Raw genomic sequence first — 13179 nt, 5'->3', positions numbered from 1 at the left:
AAGCCACAGAAATATCTTGTGGAAAAAAACTTCGGCCTGGTGATGTAGTATGTTGTGCGTTTGTCTACCATGCAAAAGGTTTTGGGTTGGATGCCCGACATGGTCGACGTGAAATATTTATTTTAATAATATGCTTTTACACCAGAATAGTTCATAGTCCCTGGACTGGCACCTGAAGATTAAGACTGATCATCTTGCCTACATGAAACAAAAATTATAAAGATACGCTGCGATTAGTGTACCGTTAGGCGTGGAAAAGGAAAAATAAAGAAAAACACATTTTTAAATAAATAGTTAATATCAATCGGGTTGTGGTCCCGTGGCTAGTGTTGCGGATTCACGGGCCAGAGATCCGAGGTTCGAACCCCACTCTACCCCAACTTGATTTCCATTTTCTATTAGTGAGTTATTTACAACTCGTTGAAAATGGCCACAACAATTTTAATATTTGTGTAAATTATAAGAGCGCTAATATTTCTTTCTTAAAAAAAAACCATATCTAGAATTGAACCCGAGATCTCTTGCATGGTAGGCAATCGCCCCGAGTTTACTGTCCCACTTTTAGTGTATTTCACTCAGAATAGAGAAATGTCAGAATCCTTTAAAAATTAAAAATTATAATTATTATTTTCCGTTAATTCGATTTCATAAATTGAGATTGGTGATATGGTGAGACAGCTAAAAAATGAACTTAAGTATTTCGAACAGAGAAAATAACATATTATTTTTTTTAAAAAAACCTTATAAAAGTATGTTATTTTTATACGATTGCAAAAAACATTGGTAATTAAAAATACGTATTAAATTAAACAAGGTTTATCAACCCTTATTTGCTCCTTTATGATATTAAAAAAAAATAAATTATAATAATAATTTCTAGATTATTTATCTAAATACGTATAAATAAAATGAGTACTGTTCAGAACACGATAGGAATCTCTGTGATGAATAGGTACCTACTGTTATAATTATTTTTCCATTTTATTTAAAGCCCTTCCATTGGTTAACTTATACGATTTCTAAGATGGATAAAATATGCAAGTACATACCTAACGCATTATCAAAATAATTTATTTGGTTAGGTACTATAAGATTAAATATTTGCATTCCGTGGGGCATTTATCAACATTATCAAAATACCAATTTAAACAAAGAAATATAATATATTCACAATTTTTACATCAAAAAGTTAGTTTAAACTACCCACGAACTATTGTTCACTTTTTACTGGCACGAAAAAAGTTTTCAACGCAATAATGAAGAACAAGAGCGATATATTAATATTAAATTAAGCATGCATATTTCTTTTTTTAAATGAATGAAAAGTATTTATTTTTTACCTTTGAAAATGCCGCACGATTTTTCTTTAATCTTTGAAGCACTTGCAAGTAGGCAACACCTTTCACAATCCTTTGAAACCACACTCGCGTAAGTACAGAATATTTTCATGCAAAGAACACTCACGAAAGGTAGCGTCGTCCACAGAGTAAGAACTGGAGTGAAGTAAACCGCAGACCCCTAGCGACATTTCCCATACAAACGTTCAGGAAATTTGCGCATGTGCAACGTTTCCAACAAAGAAAAGTCTCTGAAACTTGTTCCAATTTGCCGGCCCGTGATTGGTCCGTTTAAATTTATATCGATTCCGCATACCAACCAGAGACATTATTTTTATTGCAAAACGAATTTTAGAGGGAAACTAGTGTTTTTTTATCCTGTCAAGTCAAGCACTAAAAAGTTTTCCTCGAGTTTGTGGTGGGTCGACATTTTGATTGCGTCTGTTTATTTCAAATCGCTCGGTTCTTATTAAACTCTCGAAATGATGATGTCTAATCGCGTAAATTCTGCCAACACCGTTGATGCATTGAAGAAAATGTTATTATCTCGTAACACTGCAGAGCAATTAGAAGCTGTGACATTCATAAAAAAGTCATTACTACTGTTTGAAATTCAAAGTATGAATTATACACTAGTGGTTGAGCATTTTATTGCTAATGATATTAGTAATTTCTTGTGCGAAGCTTCAGCCACATTACATGTGGAACTTTTAAGGTAAGATATTATGTTTTAAAAAGTTTTTAACTCGTGGCTGTTGGAGTAAGTTGAAAACATCCGCCATTTTTCCGTTTTGCCAATTTTAAATTTTTTTAATGTTTATGTTTTAGGAATATTCTCGTGTGTTTAAAAATACTATCCACTTCACCATATTTTTACAAAAAGTCGTACTCTCCACCGGTAGTGACATCAATTATAAGAACTATTCTATTTATTTCCAAAGAAAATGGGTCTGAAAGTATAATAAATAATGCTCTACATTTTTTATCACAAGTATTTTTTGGGTAAGCAAAACTTATTTATTTAATAACATGTATTTTTTTAATTATTACAAAACCTATCCTCTGTACTCTATACTATTGTCACATTTTACCGTCTGCAATCACGCTACTTTTTTTGTTGTTTTTTGTTCATATTATTATATTATATTTGATTTTATGGCGTCATATTTACTATAATCCTCCATCCTCATCGTAACGATTCATTACATTAATATAAATTATTGAATATCACTTTTTTCCATTTCTTTTTTTTCCAAATTATTTTATTCATTTATTTGTACACTTTATGTGTACACATATACAATTTATATACATAAAAAGGCGGGTATATTGTCTGAAGGTAGGATTACATTGTTATGTCGTGTTGTGGAGTTGTGTGTTATTAAATTATTTATTTTTTTCATTTATTTATTAGCTTTTTTCCCCACCACAACAGGCCTTGACGCTCAATTACAGTGGTGAATTACAGCACAGTACACCCAGGCTTGAGATAAGTCGCATTTAATTTTTGTGTTCTCACCGGGAATCGAACCCAGAACCTTAAGTTAGAATTACATTGCTCTAGTGTGGTTATGTCTTGGTGCCGTGATATTATATTTAATGCAATTTATTCCTACCTACCTAAATCGTTTAATTTGAAAAAATGTATTGTCGACGAAAATCCATCACCGCGTAAATCAAATTTGATCGTTTAGAGGAGAGTGACTAAAACGTATTTTTTAATAAATGTTCATTAAAGTTATGGATTTTATAAAATATGTTTAAATCTGACGTAATCGTGATGTAATATACGCAGTGATGGATTGCTGTCGACGATATTGTATTATAAAATTATTTTATTTTATTTTTACGAAGAGATATATAATGATAATAAAAAAAACCAAATGATATAATAAAATTTTTAAAATTATGGAAAAATCTTTCATTACTTTATTATGAACCGAAAAAGTGGGAAGGAAAGAAAGAGGGGAAGAAAAAAACTCAAATATTCAAATAGTGATATAAATGTGAACAACCGAGGGTAGATATAGGGTTATAGGGTAGATTATTCCATAATTGAGCGGCTACTGCTGTGAAAGAGGAGTCAAACAATTAGAGCGATGAATGGGTATTAAAAGGGTTTTCTCATTACTAGAACGAAGCGGATAGCCCATGTCGTGATGAAGGTTGGATGAGCTCTCTTCTGGATTATTCCAAATATTGTGAAAATATAAAAATAAATATCAATTTTAAAAGAATTATTTATTGTATTTGCAAAAAGTCTATTCTAAACATTGAAATTCTAAAACTGCTATTTGTTTTTTTTTTTAAATCAAGCTAAACTAAAATTGCAAATGAATTTCTCTGCATGGGGTTTCCTAATGAGATATATAATGTTCATGAAATTTTATAATGTATTCTGGTGAAGTATTAAATAAATAAATATATTTTTTAAGCAATTAAGAACATATGAAAATTGTAGTTTGAAAATTGTAAATTTTGGTTCATTTAAATTTTATAAATGAAAAAAACCTATATTTCTAGGGTGGATGAGCATAAAATGCCCTCAGTTGTATCCCAAGAGAGTATGTACAACATTCTTCAATTATTTGAAATGCTGACCACTATTTTGGATAAGACAAGTTATGAAACTGAGACAAAACTAAACACTGGGTTAGTTATACACTCGGTTGTCTTTAAACAGGACCAAGAATTCGCAGTCACATTGAAAACATTCACCAGCGCAACAACAACAATCAAGAAATGTTTAGAAGTCCTTTTACAAGTATTAATAGAGAGCCAATATAGATTCACTTCTGAAAATAAGTTGGACTGCGTGTTTGGCATGATCTGTCACATATGTATCGATTCACTTAACTTGTTAAGAAACATTAAACTTTTAAAGGTTCCCAATAAACGAAGCCTTGCATCAGATAATTTTGACGATGAATCTGCAATGAATAGAGAAGTTATAGAAGACATTGTCTTTGGAACACTTAACAACATTATAAAACAAATTAAGGTAAGACATTTAACATAATTAAAGTTTGATTTATTGGTTTTTTTTATCATTTAACAAGTAAAATGTGGATCATTAATTTTTTTTATTTTGAAATTTATTTTCGTACCTAAGCATTTCAAGGTATTGTTATATTTTTTAATCCTGCTAATGATACTCAATTTAGCAAACATAGATTCAACTAAAATAACATGTAAATGAGGTACCTAATTAATAACCAGGTAACCAGATAAGTAATAACTTTGAACTAGATTGTGCTTCCATTACAAGTGTTGCAGACTCACAGATCAGAGGTCTGGGATTCGAATCCCCCTGCACCACCAATTGATTCCCATTTTCTAACAGTGAGTTATTTACAACTCATTAAAAATGGCCCCCACATTCAAAATATTAGGGTAATTCATGAGAACGCAAATATTTCTTTATAAAAAATATATTTTTAAAAATGCGTATTTAGGGTTAAAAAGTTGTTTGGGATTTTTTGCATATTCCATGTAAAATAATTGTTTGACTTCTTAGTACGTATTAAGTACAATCAATTTTTGTTAAATTGCTTTGTTTATGTGCACGTAAGGGAAAGTTTTCAAATAAAATATTTTAAATATGCGTCCTAATACAAATAAAAATAGTATGTTTACTTGGTTTACCAACAGGCAGTTACACTTTCATACAGGCTTTTATACATTCACATCCGCTGTACATTGGTATTGTTAACTAATTTTTCATGGATTTAGCCATTCCAATCGACTACTGTTATAATATGTATATTCTGGAGAGTGCAAACTACATATATACTAACTCTTCTTTAAATTAACCCCTAAAACCATCATTACTATTATTGTAATTGAATCGTGGAGATGGTTTAAGAGGTTTCATTTTAAATTTACGGTATGTAATTGATTTGATTGACAAAAACATTTATTTCTAAAACTCAACGAATTATAGGACTTATTCCCATCTTCTAACTATGCGTTGTCAGGTCCCCCGATGTTACCGATCACTGCAGCAAAAACATCTCTGTCCAGGGCTACTTTTATATTCTGCAGCCAGGACAACTGCTTATGGATGTACTCCCCATGGTGATTCCTGGGAAAAGATGACCAGAGTGGTTTCCCATTGCCTTCTCTGGTGGATTTTTCTCTCAAAATTGCCTTCCCTTAATGGTACTGGTTTGGAGACGCCAGGAACTTGACTTTCATCCTTTCGCTATCTGCTGTGATCACACCATTATGAGTGTGGTCCCATTGCCCAGGGTTCGCGACATGGAGGCTAACATGTTGAACTAGTCAGTAGTGTTGCTGGTGGAATGCAACTGGGCATTAGAAGCATTTTATAGAATCACACCCTCTAGCAAGATGTGACTCACTACGACCCTACCGACAGTTTGAATTCCCATTGGTTATAATAAACATGTACTTGATATTGAAATTTAACAAATTTTGTAATGTTTGGTGAAAAAGTTTTTTTTGCACCACAACAAGCCACAAGGTGAATTATAGGACACCCAGGCTTGACAAAAATCACATAAAAAATTATGTGTTCTCACCGGTAATCGAATCTGGAACCTTTCATGAGTGAGTCAAGAGTCTTAGCCATTACACCACAGAAGCTGCCTTAAAATTATAAAAATGAAAATCTAAATAATGGCTAAAAATATGTAAAGTGATCGGCGTTGCCAACCTCCATCAAGCTGAAATCGATAGATTCAGAAAAATAGATCGGTAGGTTTCGGTAGATTCGTTATCAGCTAGAGCAGTTTTACAAAAATTGATTAAACTGTTACTTTTGATGAGCCACGCTGCCAAAAACTGTCATTTGAGAAACAGTTTTACGTAGTTTCATTTGGAGGGGGTGGCTACAATTTTCCGCCTCGCTCTAAAAACTAATTTTACTGTTTTGTTAGAAAACAGTTCAAAAATCGTAGTGAGCTGTTTTGTTCTAAAATAGCCAATTGTTAAAGATGTTTTAAAATCGGTAGATTTAGCAAAGCTGAAGGCAATCAGCCTTACGCTTCAGGTGCCAGTCCCTGAAAATGATGTATGCAGAGAGAAACACCTTTTCATTTAATATTTTAAGTTGACTATCCCATCAATCTAATCCGGGACCTCAAGCACAGTAGACTAACCACTACACTACAGGGCGGACTTATTTCCACTCAATTTTCTTATTCGGGATTTTTACCTGAAAATAGCCATCTAGTTGAAAGCACTCGTCTAGGAATCTGGTTCTATTTTACACACAGAACTGTTTACTTAATCCACCCGGACACAGGGAACCAATAATTATATAGTGTTATAATTACAGTAGAGCTTCGCTAATCCGGACCCCCGCTTATCCGATGATTGCGGTAATGCGGACGGGTGGGGCGGAGGCTTTCTTAGGGGAGGCATGAGACATTTTACCTGCACCAAGATCCGTACTAAGCAGTCTGTTATCAATCATTGACCTGCGTTGTATTTTTTTTGTTTCATTTCAAATGTGTAGTCTTCCTATGAGTTTACTATGCACTATTGTTAATATTGTCAAGGTGATAATAAAGTAAATTTCTAAAGTGAAATACTTATGTTTTATATCTATTGAAGTATTGCAGAATACAATCCAGACACCTTGGTTATCCGCCAAGGTCCTGTTTTTTGCCTGTCCGGATTGTCAAAGCCCTTTTGTACTTACAAATTATTTTGGTTACCAATCTGAAAAAGCGGTCCCGTCAACAATTATCAATAAAAAAAACTCACTTTTATATAAACCAATAATGCAGTTAAACTTTTTTCAATTCTAGAATTACGAGCCCTTGATACTGGAGCCAAACTATGATGTCTTTCTAGATCTTCTCAACGTGTTTCTTCAGAAACAAATGCCTCAGGATATTAAACAAAACTTTGCCCAACAGCTTGCTTCATATGGATTCCTCCCATTTCTGGGGAAATTGATTCCAACAAGGTAACATCAAAGTTTTGTAGTTACTTTGTTGCAAAATTATGCCAACGAAGATGGGAACAATATCTTAAGAGAGTCGATAGAATTATTTGGTAAGGGAACATGGAAGTCTAGTCTGGAAGTCATTGGCTAGTTTAAATTATCACTTTACACACCCTTTAACATTCATCACATTCCCAATATTAATTTATTAATCTTGCACATATTTTTTATGCGTCTACACTAAATTTTATATCCAAAATGCCCAATCATACATTTTGAACACCATCTGTTGATCTTTGTGTAAACTAGCTGTATAAGTGCAAGCAGCAAATTTTTGAATAATATTTTGAGTATGTCCAGTTGTTTGCAGATCTATTGGGTTTTACCCTCTGGATTTTTACATCAATTACTAATATTGGTATTAGTATGTATTATTCTTAGCTCTTTTCATTATTTCATCAGCACCCAGTGGTGCATAAAGCACAGCATTAGCACTCCATTTGTAGTATCTGGATGATTTTGTTTACATAGAAGATAAGGTGATCAGTCTTATGCTTTCGGTGCCAGTCTAAGAACAGTGAAATATTGCAGTGTTGAACCACCTTCAAAACATATATTTCAAAAACCAGGAATCGAACCCGGGACACGAGCATAGTAGGTAATGTGCCAACCACTACACTACAAGGTGGATTTATCCTCATTCGATTATCTTTTTCTAGATTTTTACCGGAGTGCGTAGCTATCAAGTCGAAAACATTCGCCCAGAGTTCTGGTTCTATCCCACACTCAGAACTATATTCTTCATTCGTCTGGACACAGACAAAAGCTTAGCTCTTTTACTTCATAAAAATCAACAGACTGAAGAATCAAAATGATCAGTGTGTATGTGATTAATTAAACCAACCAATGACAGGTCACAATGCCTGGACATTCACATTCTCTTCTTTAAAATATTATTTTTCTCTGGTATATATATGTCATCTTCCTTCATCTGTTTAGATATAATATGTACATGAATATAATTCTGATGAAATTTACTGTTCATTCTTTGTATACAAAAACATTGTTTAAATTGATAAATTGATATGATAAAATATACGAATTATAATTTTAGCCCAAAAACAAGAAGGCTCTGTCTTTCGAATCTGGCTGAACTTTTAAGTATTATATCAGTTAAAACATTCGATTTGTCCAACTGGGTTGACGGGGAACGTGGTTTCAGGAAGCATATATTTGTAAGTTTCCTAACTTTATTAAAACTATCATTGATTTCATTTCAGTATATTCGACGCTCATACATAAACACTTTAATAAATGTTTCAGGAAGGACTATTTGAAAGCGACAATAATTTTAATAGATGGCCTCTTAGACTAAATGATATTTATGCATCGGATGCTACTATCAATGCGCTTATTGTTTACATATATTTTAATTTTTTAAATTCACCAAAGTAAGTACCAACAATATTTGTGATAAAGTGAAAATATCCAAAGGATTCTAATAAATTTCACAAGAAAAAAAAATTATGCTCAAAATAAAATGCAATGATCCATAAATACTGAAACATTAAAAACAGTGTTACATATTTTTTTTATTTATTAGTTTGAAGAAATTTCAATTTAAAAATGAGCCTGCCTATGTAAAATAGTTAAATAAATAAATAAGACATGTTTTTTATAAAAAAATATTGAAAATTCCAGCCCACAAAATATTGCGGCCTCATTGCTTCCTTATTTAGTTGAATACATATTGAATTTGCACTCTAATATTCAAATTTCGGATCCAATAATCAAATGTCTATGGCTAACTTTTGCAGTAAGTATACTTCTTATTGTATTGATAGTAATCAATACATATTAAATTCGCATAACAAATATTATGTATGCAACTATGTATATTAAGTTCAATGAATTTTTTTAGATGGCTCATTTATACAACACAGGATATTCAAGAATTGAGGGAGGTGTATTGAACCTTCAGAAAGCAGTTAGTATAATGGCGAAGTTAGTTCTATTTCGAGTTAGAGAAGTATACACGCACCACCCGGCTATAGTTCTGTGGGTTTTCTCTTCACATCGCATTCACAACACTATTCAACAACAAGTTGTGAGTAAAATTTTCAACAATTTGGACAATTTGTAAATCTAGACAAATTTTTATTTCATCTGTATTATTAAAACTATTTTATTTAGTGAAAGCATTATGTATTCATAGCTTTCGCTTTGGCTTCGAGTAGAAACTACTGTACCCGAAGATTTAGCACCTGTTCCCGAGCTATGGTACTCGCTACTTGAGATAATTACCCAAAGTAAGACAGAGAAGCTAATAAGAGTATCAACCCAAATCATGAGACACTGTGTGGAGAATTACAGCCAACAAGAAGACAGCATCAAACTTATTTTGTGGGAGACTCTACCAGTAGCTATGGTTTCTCTTGCTGAAGGAAGTCAATTTACGTCTCGTGAGTGATTGCATATAATTTATATTAATCAACAAAATACTCAAAGTTTTTTCATCCACAAGAGAATATGATTCTTCCTCGTTTTCTTAATTTTATCTGATCATTAAACTCTTCAGCCACTTACCTTTTAAATAACCCATTGAAATGTTATCCATTCTTATTGGTGATAATTTTTTGGGACCTTAAATATTCATTAAAAAAAAACACTTTTGTAAATTTATCTTCTGATTTTAAGTACATTTTAAGTCAAATATATTTTGTACATTGTATTATTTTTGCACCACAATAGAACAGGAGGCCCAATTGTAGTCGTAAATTATCCCCGGGCTTGAGAAAAATTACATTTTGGGGTTTTGATTTCACTGGGAATCAAACCTGGAACCCTGCGTGCGTGAACCATCTGGGCCGGTACACCATAGGGGCCGTAATGTACATTAAAAAAATAGAATTTATTCAGTAAAAAAGGACCTTATACAATAACATATAAAGTAACCGACTAAGATTCGGTTTCGGCCAATAAAACGAGTTTCGGCCGCGGTTTTGGTTTTAACCGAAAATTGGCCGAAACTTCGGCTGAGACAAAACTCGCGGTTGGAATGTGTCAGATAATGTTTGACTGTACCCAAGTGCATCTAATAGCTTGTTACTCGGCCGCGTTACCTTTCATCTTTGTATTTTTGTAATTCCTTTATAGTCAATGAGTTAAAGTTCCCATAGCGCATATTGAAGAACTGTAACATATAAATTATATTATGCATAACATAACAACAAACCAAAAAGCGCGAAAAATAATCCAATTTGTTCATTAAATTTATGCCTTTTTATTTCATTATGAATTTCACTCAATACTTATTTTAATGAACTCGTAAGGTTTAACAAAAAAAAGGTCTAATTTTGGGCCTTTTTATTGTGTTAAGTGACTTTAAACTTATTTAAATAATGTTTTGAGTTTGTCCAATTTTTTTTAGACAAGGACTGGATTTAACCTCCTAGGAAGCTGTTAATATTAACAGAGATGAAGAACTTTTTAGAGAAGGGAATAAAGAAGTCTAGGCAAGAATAGAAGGAATATAGATGTTCAAATATAGGTAGAATGGTGAATGTTACACAGTGTGTAAAGTGGCCACTTAAACTAGCCAACGACAGGTCATAAACCCTGTGGATGCCTAGACTTCTATATTCCCTTCTCTAAAACGTTCTTCATCTCTGTTGTAAAATGTTAATTATTTAAATAAGTTTTGGTTTTGGTATCGACCTAAACTAGAACAGAAGCCGAAATTCAGTTTTGGATTTTGCTGAAAATCTTGTTCCGGTCGGTCACTAAAGCTCATTTAATTATTTTAATATATTTGAACATTTCCTATTATGTAAAGGGAAAAAACATTCTTGTGTAATATAATGGGGAGTGATGTCTTATAACGTCCTTATTTATAAATGTTGTATAATTCTATTGATATCTTTCCGTCTCATTGTATATGAACGTAAGAAGAGTCAATAAACCGTCTCGCAAGTAACTAATATCTTGAGCATTGAACTTATCATGATTGGTTTATTCTACGTTTAATGAGCTGAAGGGTAAATCGTTTTAGTTTAAATTTTCTTTTCAACTGAGATAGGCTTACTTTTTTACTTTTAGGTGAATCTGTTTTATGTCTAATTGAGTTATGCAGCACCTGTGTTCCTGCTTCCCCATCGCTCTCCTCAATACAAAGAGCCGCATCACAATTACCATCCATGCTTAATATTTTTAAAAATAACACAACCAGTTTACAATATCAATTCATAACAATAGCATACTGTCTGCTCGTCGCTGCCTTGAAACAAGAAGATAAACAAGGTTTATTTAACTCTTTTCAATTTTTTAAAAATATATTTATTATTCAATTTTACACATATGGACAAATTTTTATGATGATAACAAATGCAATGGACATCTCTGATAACATTTAAAGTACATGAATTTTGATAATTGTTTATCAACATACTTTTATTGTGTGAAAACTTTGTAGTTACTATCACATAAAAATGTAAGCGAAAAATATGGCTATTATAATATGTCTATGCCATCTATGCCTGCGCTCATGAAAATTTGAGCAGACAATACAAAAACAAAAGAATTTATATTCTCTCAGACAGTCAGGCTGCTCTAAAAGCACTGAACTCTGTTGAGATCAATTCTAAATTATCCTTGGAGTGCCTAAGGGTGCTTACTTGTGTTGGTGAGTGTAACAGTGAGACATTAGTTTGGGTACCTGGATACTCAAACATCGACGGTAACGAAGCAGCTGATGACCTGGAAGGCTGGGAGCTGAGAAAGCCCCAATAGGCCTTGAACCCTACTGTGGGTTGCCTAAATGTGCTCCTCAGGAAGCAGAGTGTAATGCCCTGGCAAAAAGTACCCGGTCAGCACCATACGAAGGAACTGATAAAAGGGTACTCGCAATATTTTGTCTTTGATCTAATAAAGCTCAGCTGAAGTCAAGTGAGGCTTATCACTGCGAATTGAATAAACACCTTGCTAGAATGAACCTTTCCGAAACATCTAGATGTAGGTTTTGCAGTGCAGATGAGGAAACACCTATACACATTCTATGTGAATGTGATGCTTTAAATCATAAAAGGAGTCTTATCCTCGGGGGACCACTGGTTAAACCTGAGAATGTTAAAGAGCTCACTCCCTACCTAATAGCCCGATACTTAACGGATCTGGGCTTGGAGGGGAAGATTTAGCAAAATGCAAACTCTCGCCTTCCACACAGCAGCCAGGCTCTTTAAACGCCTGGGCTTGGAGGGCGAGAACTATTCACGGAGGCCCGTCACAATAGATCTTCACAGGTTGCAGTGACGTCAGGAGCTAGCATTGCACTGACCCCCATCAATAAGAATAAGAAGTGAAAAATATATTAAATTGAACTCTCCGAGTGTACTCAGTCGCGGGCTCCTGATAATCTGACAGAATTGGCACTGAAAAGATGTCTGATGATCAAGTTAATTTTCTGAGCTGTATAAGACACAAAACTGCCTTTATTCTGCATACTGCACAATAATATATTGTACTGTACAGTACATACAGTACTGTGAAGCAGTTTCAAATATAATAGCAGGAGTACAAACACAGACATATTAAATCCCAGTACAAAACAATAAAGTATACATTAAAAAAAATCGCTTTATTATTATACCAGTACTTTATTTATAAAACAAAAGCATGAATTATAGTAGGTTCTACAAAGTCTACTGTGAGTTTACTGTACTGGACTTGCCTAGTGTCAAATTTTTATATAATCTTTCAAATTTTAATCAAATTGATGGGCATGGTTGCTTCATGTCATGCAAAAATAGTACTAATTTATTTAAGAAAAAATTCTCCTTAGTAGGAAACTAACAATAACATTAGTGGATTATTTAGTATAATCCGCTTACTATGATCACTATGGGACGTGTATTTTTTTTTAACGAATAA

At 33.0% G+C, this 13179-nt stretch overlaps 1 protein-coding gene across 1 annotated transcript; it reads left to right on the top strand.

Moving 5' to 3' along the window:
- Nucleotides 1-1774: 1774 nt before the first annotated feature.
- Nucleotides 1775-12042, top strand: LOC148275619 (uncharacterized). Its single transcript, XM_088235454.1, has 11 exons — nucleotides 1775-2052; nucleotides 2166-2339; nucleotides 3861-4338; nucleotides 7115-7275; nucleotides 8369-8489; nucleotides 8578-8705; nucleotides 8956-9070; nucleotides 9176-9361; nucleotides 9470-9716; nucleotides 11353-11553; nucleotides 11849-12042. The coding sequence occupies exons 1-11, from the start codon at nucleotides 1820-1822 to the stop codon at nucleotides 12040-12042; spliced, it is 2238 nt and encodes a 745-aa protein (XP_088091580.1). The 5' UTR covers nucleotides 1775-1819.
- The last annotated feature ends 1137 nt before the right edge of the window (nucleotides 12043-13179 follow it).

This window comes from Micrasema longulum, unplaced genomic scaffold, assembly GCF_059751315.1.
Source record: "Micrasema longulum isolate JH-2025_06_02 unplaced genomic scaffold, ASM5975131v1 h1tg001374l, whole genome shotgun sequence".
In the NCBI taxonomy this organism is placed as follows: domain Eukaryota; kingdom Metazoa; phylum Arthropoda; class Insecta; order Trichoptera; family Brachycentridae; genus Micrasema; species Micrasema longulum.
Note: the sequence above shows the minus strand (reverse complement) of the source record. Positions and strands in the feature narration are given on the sequence as shown.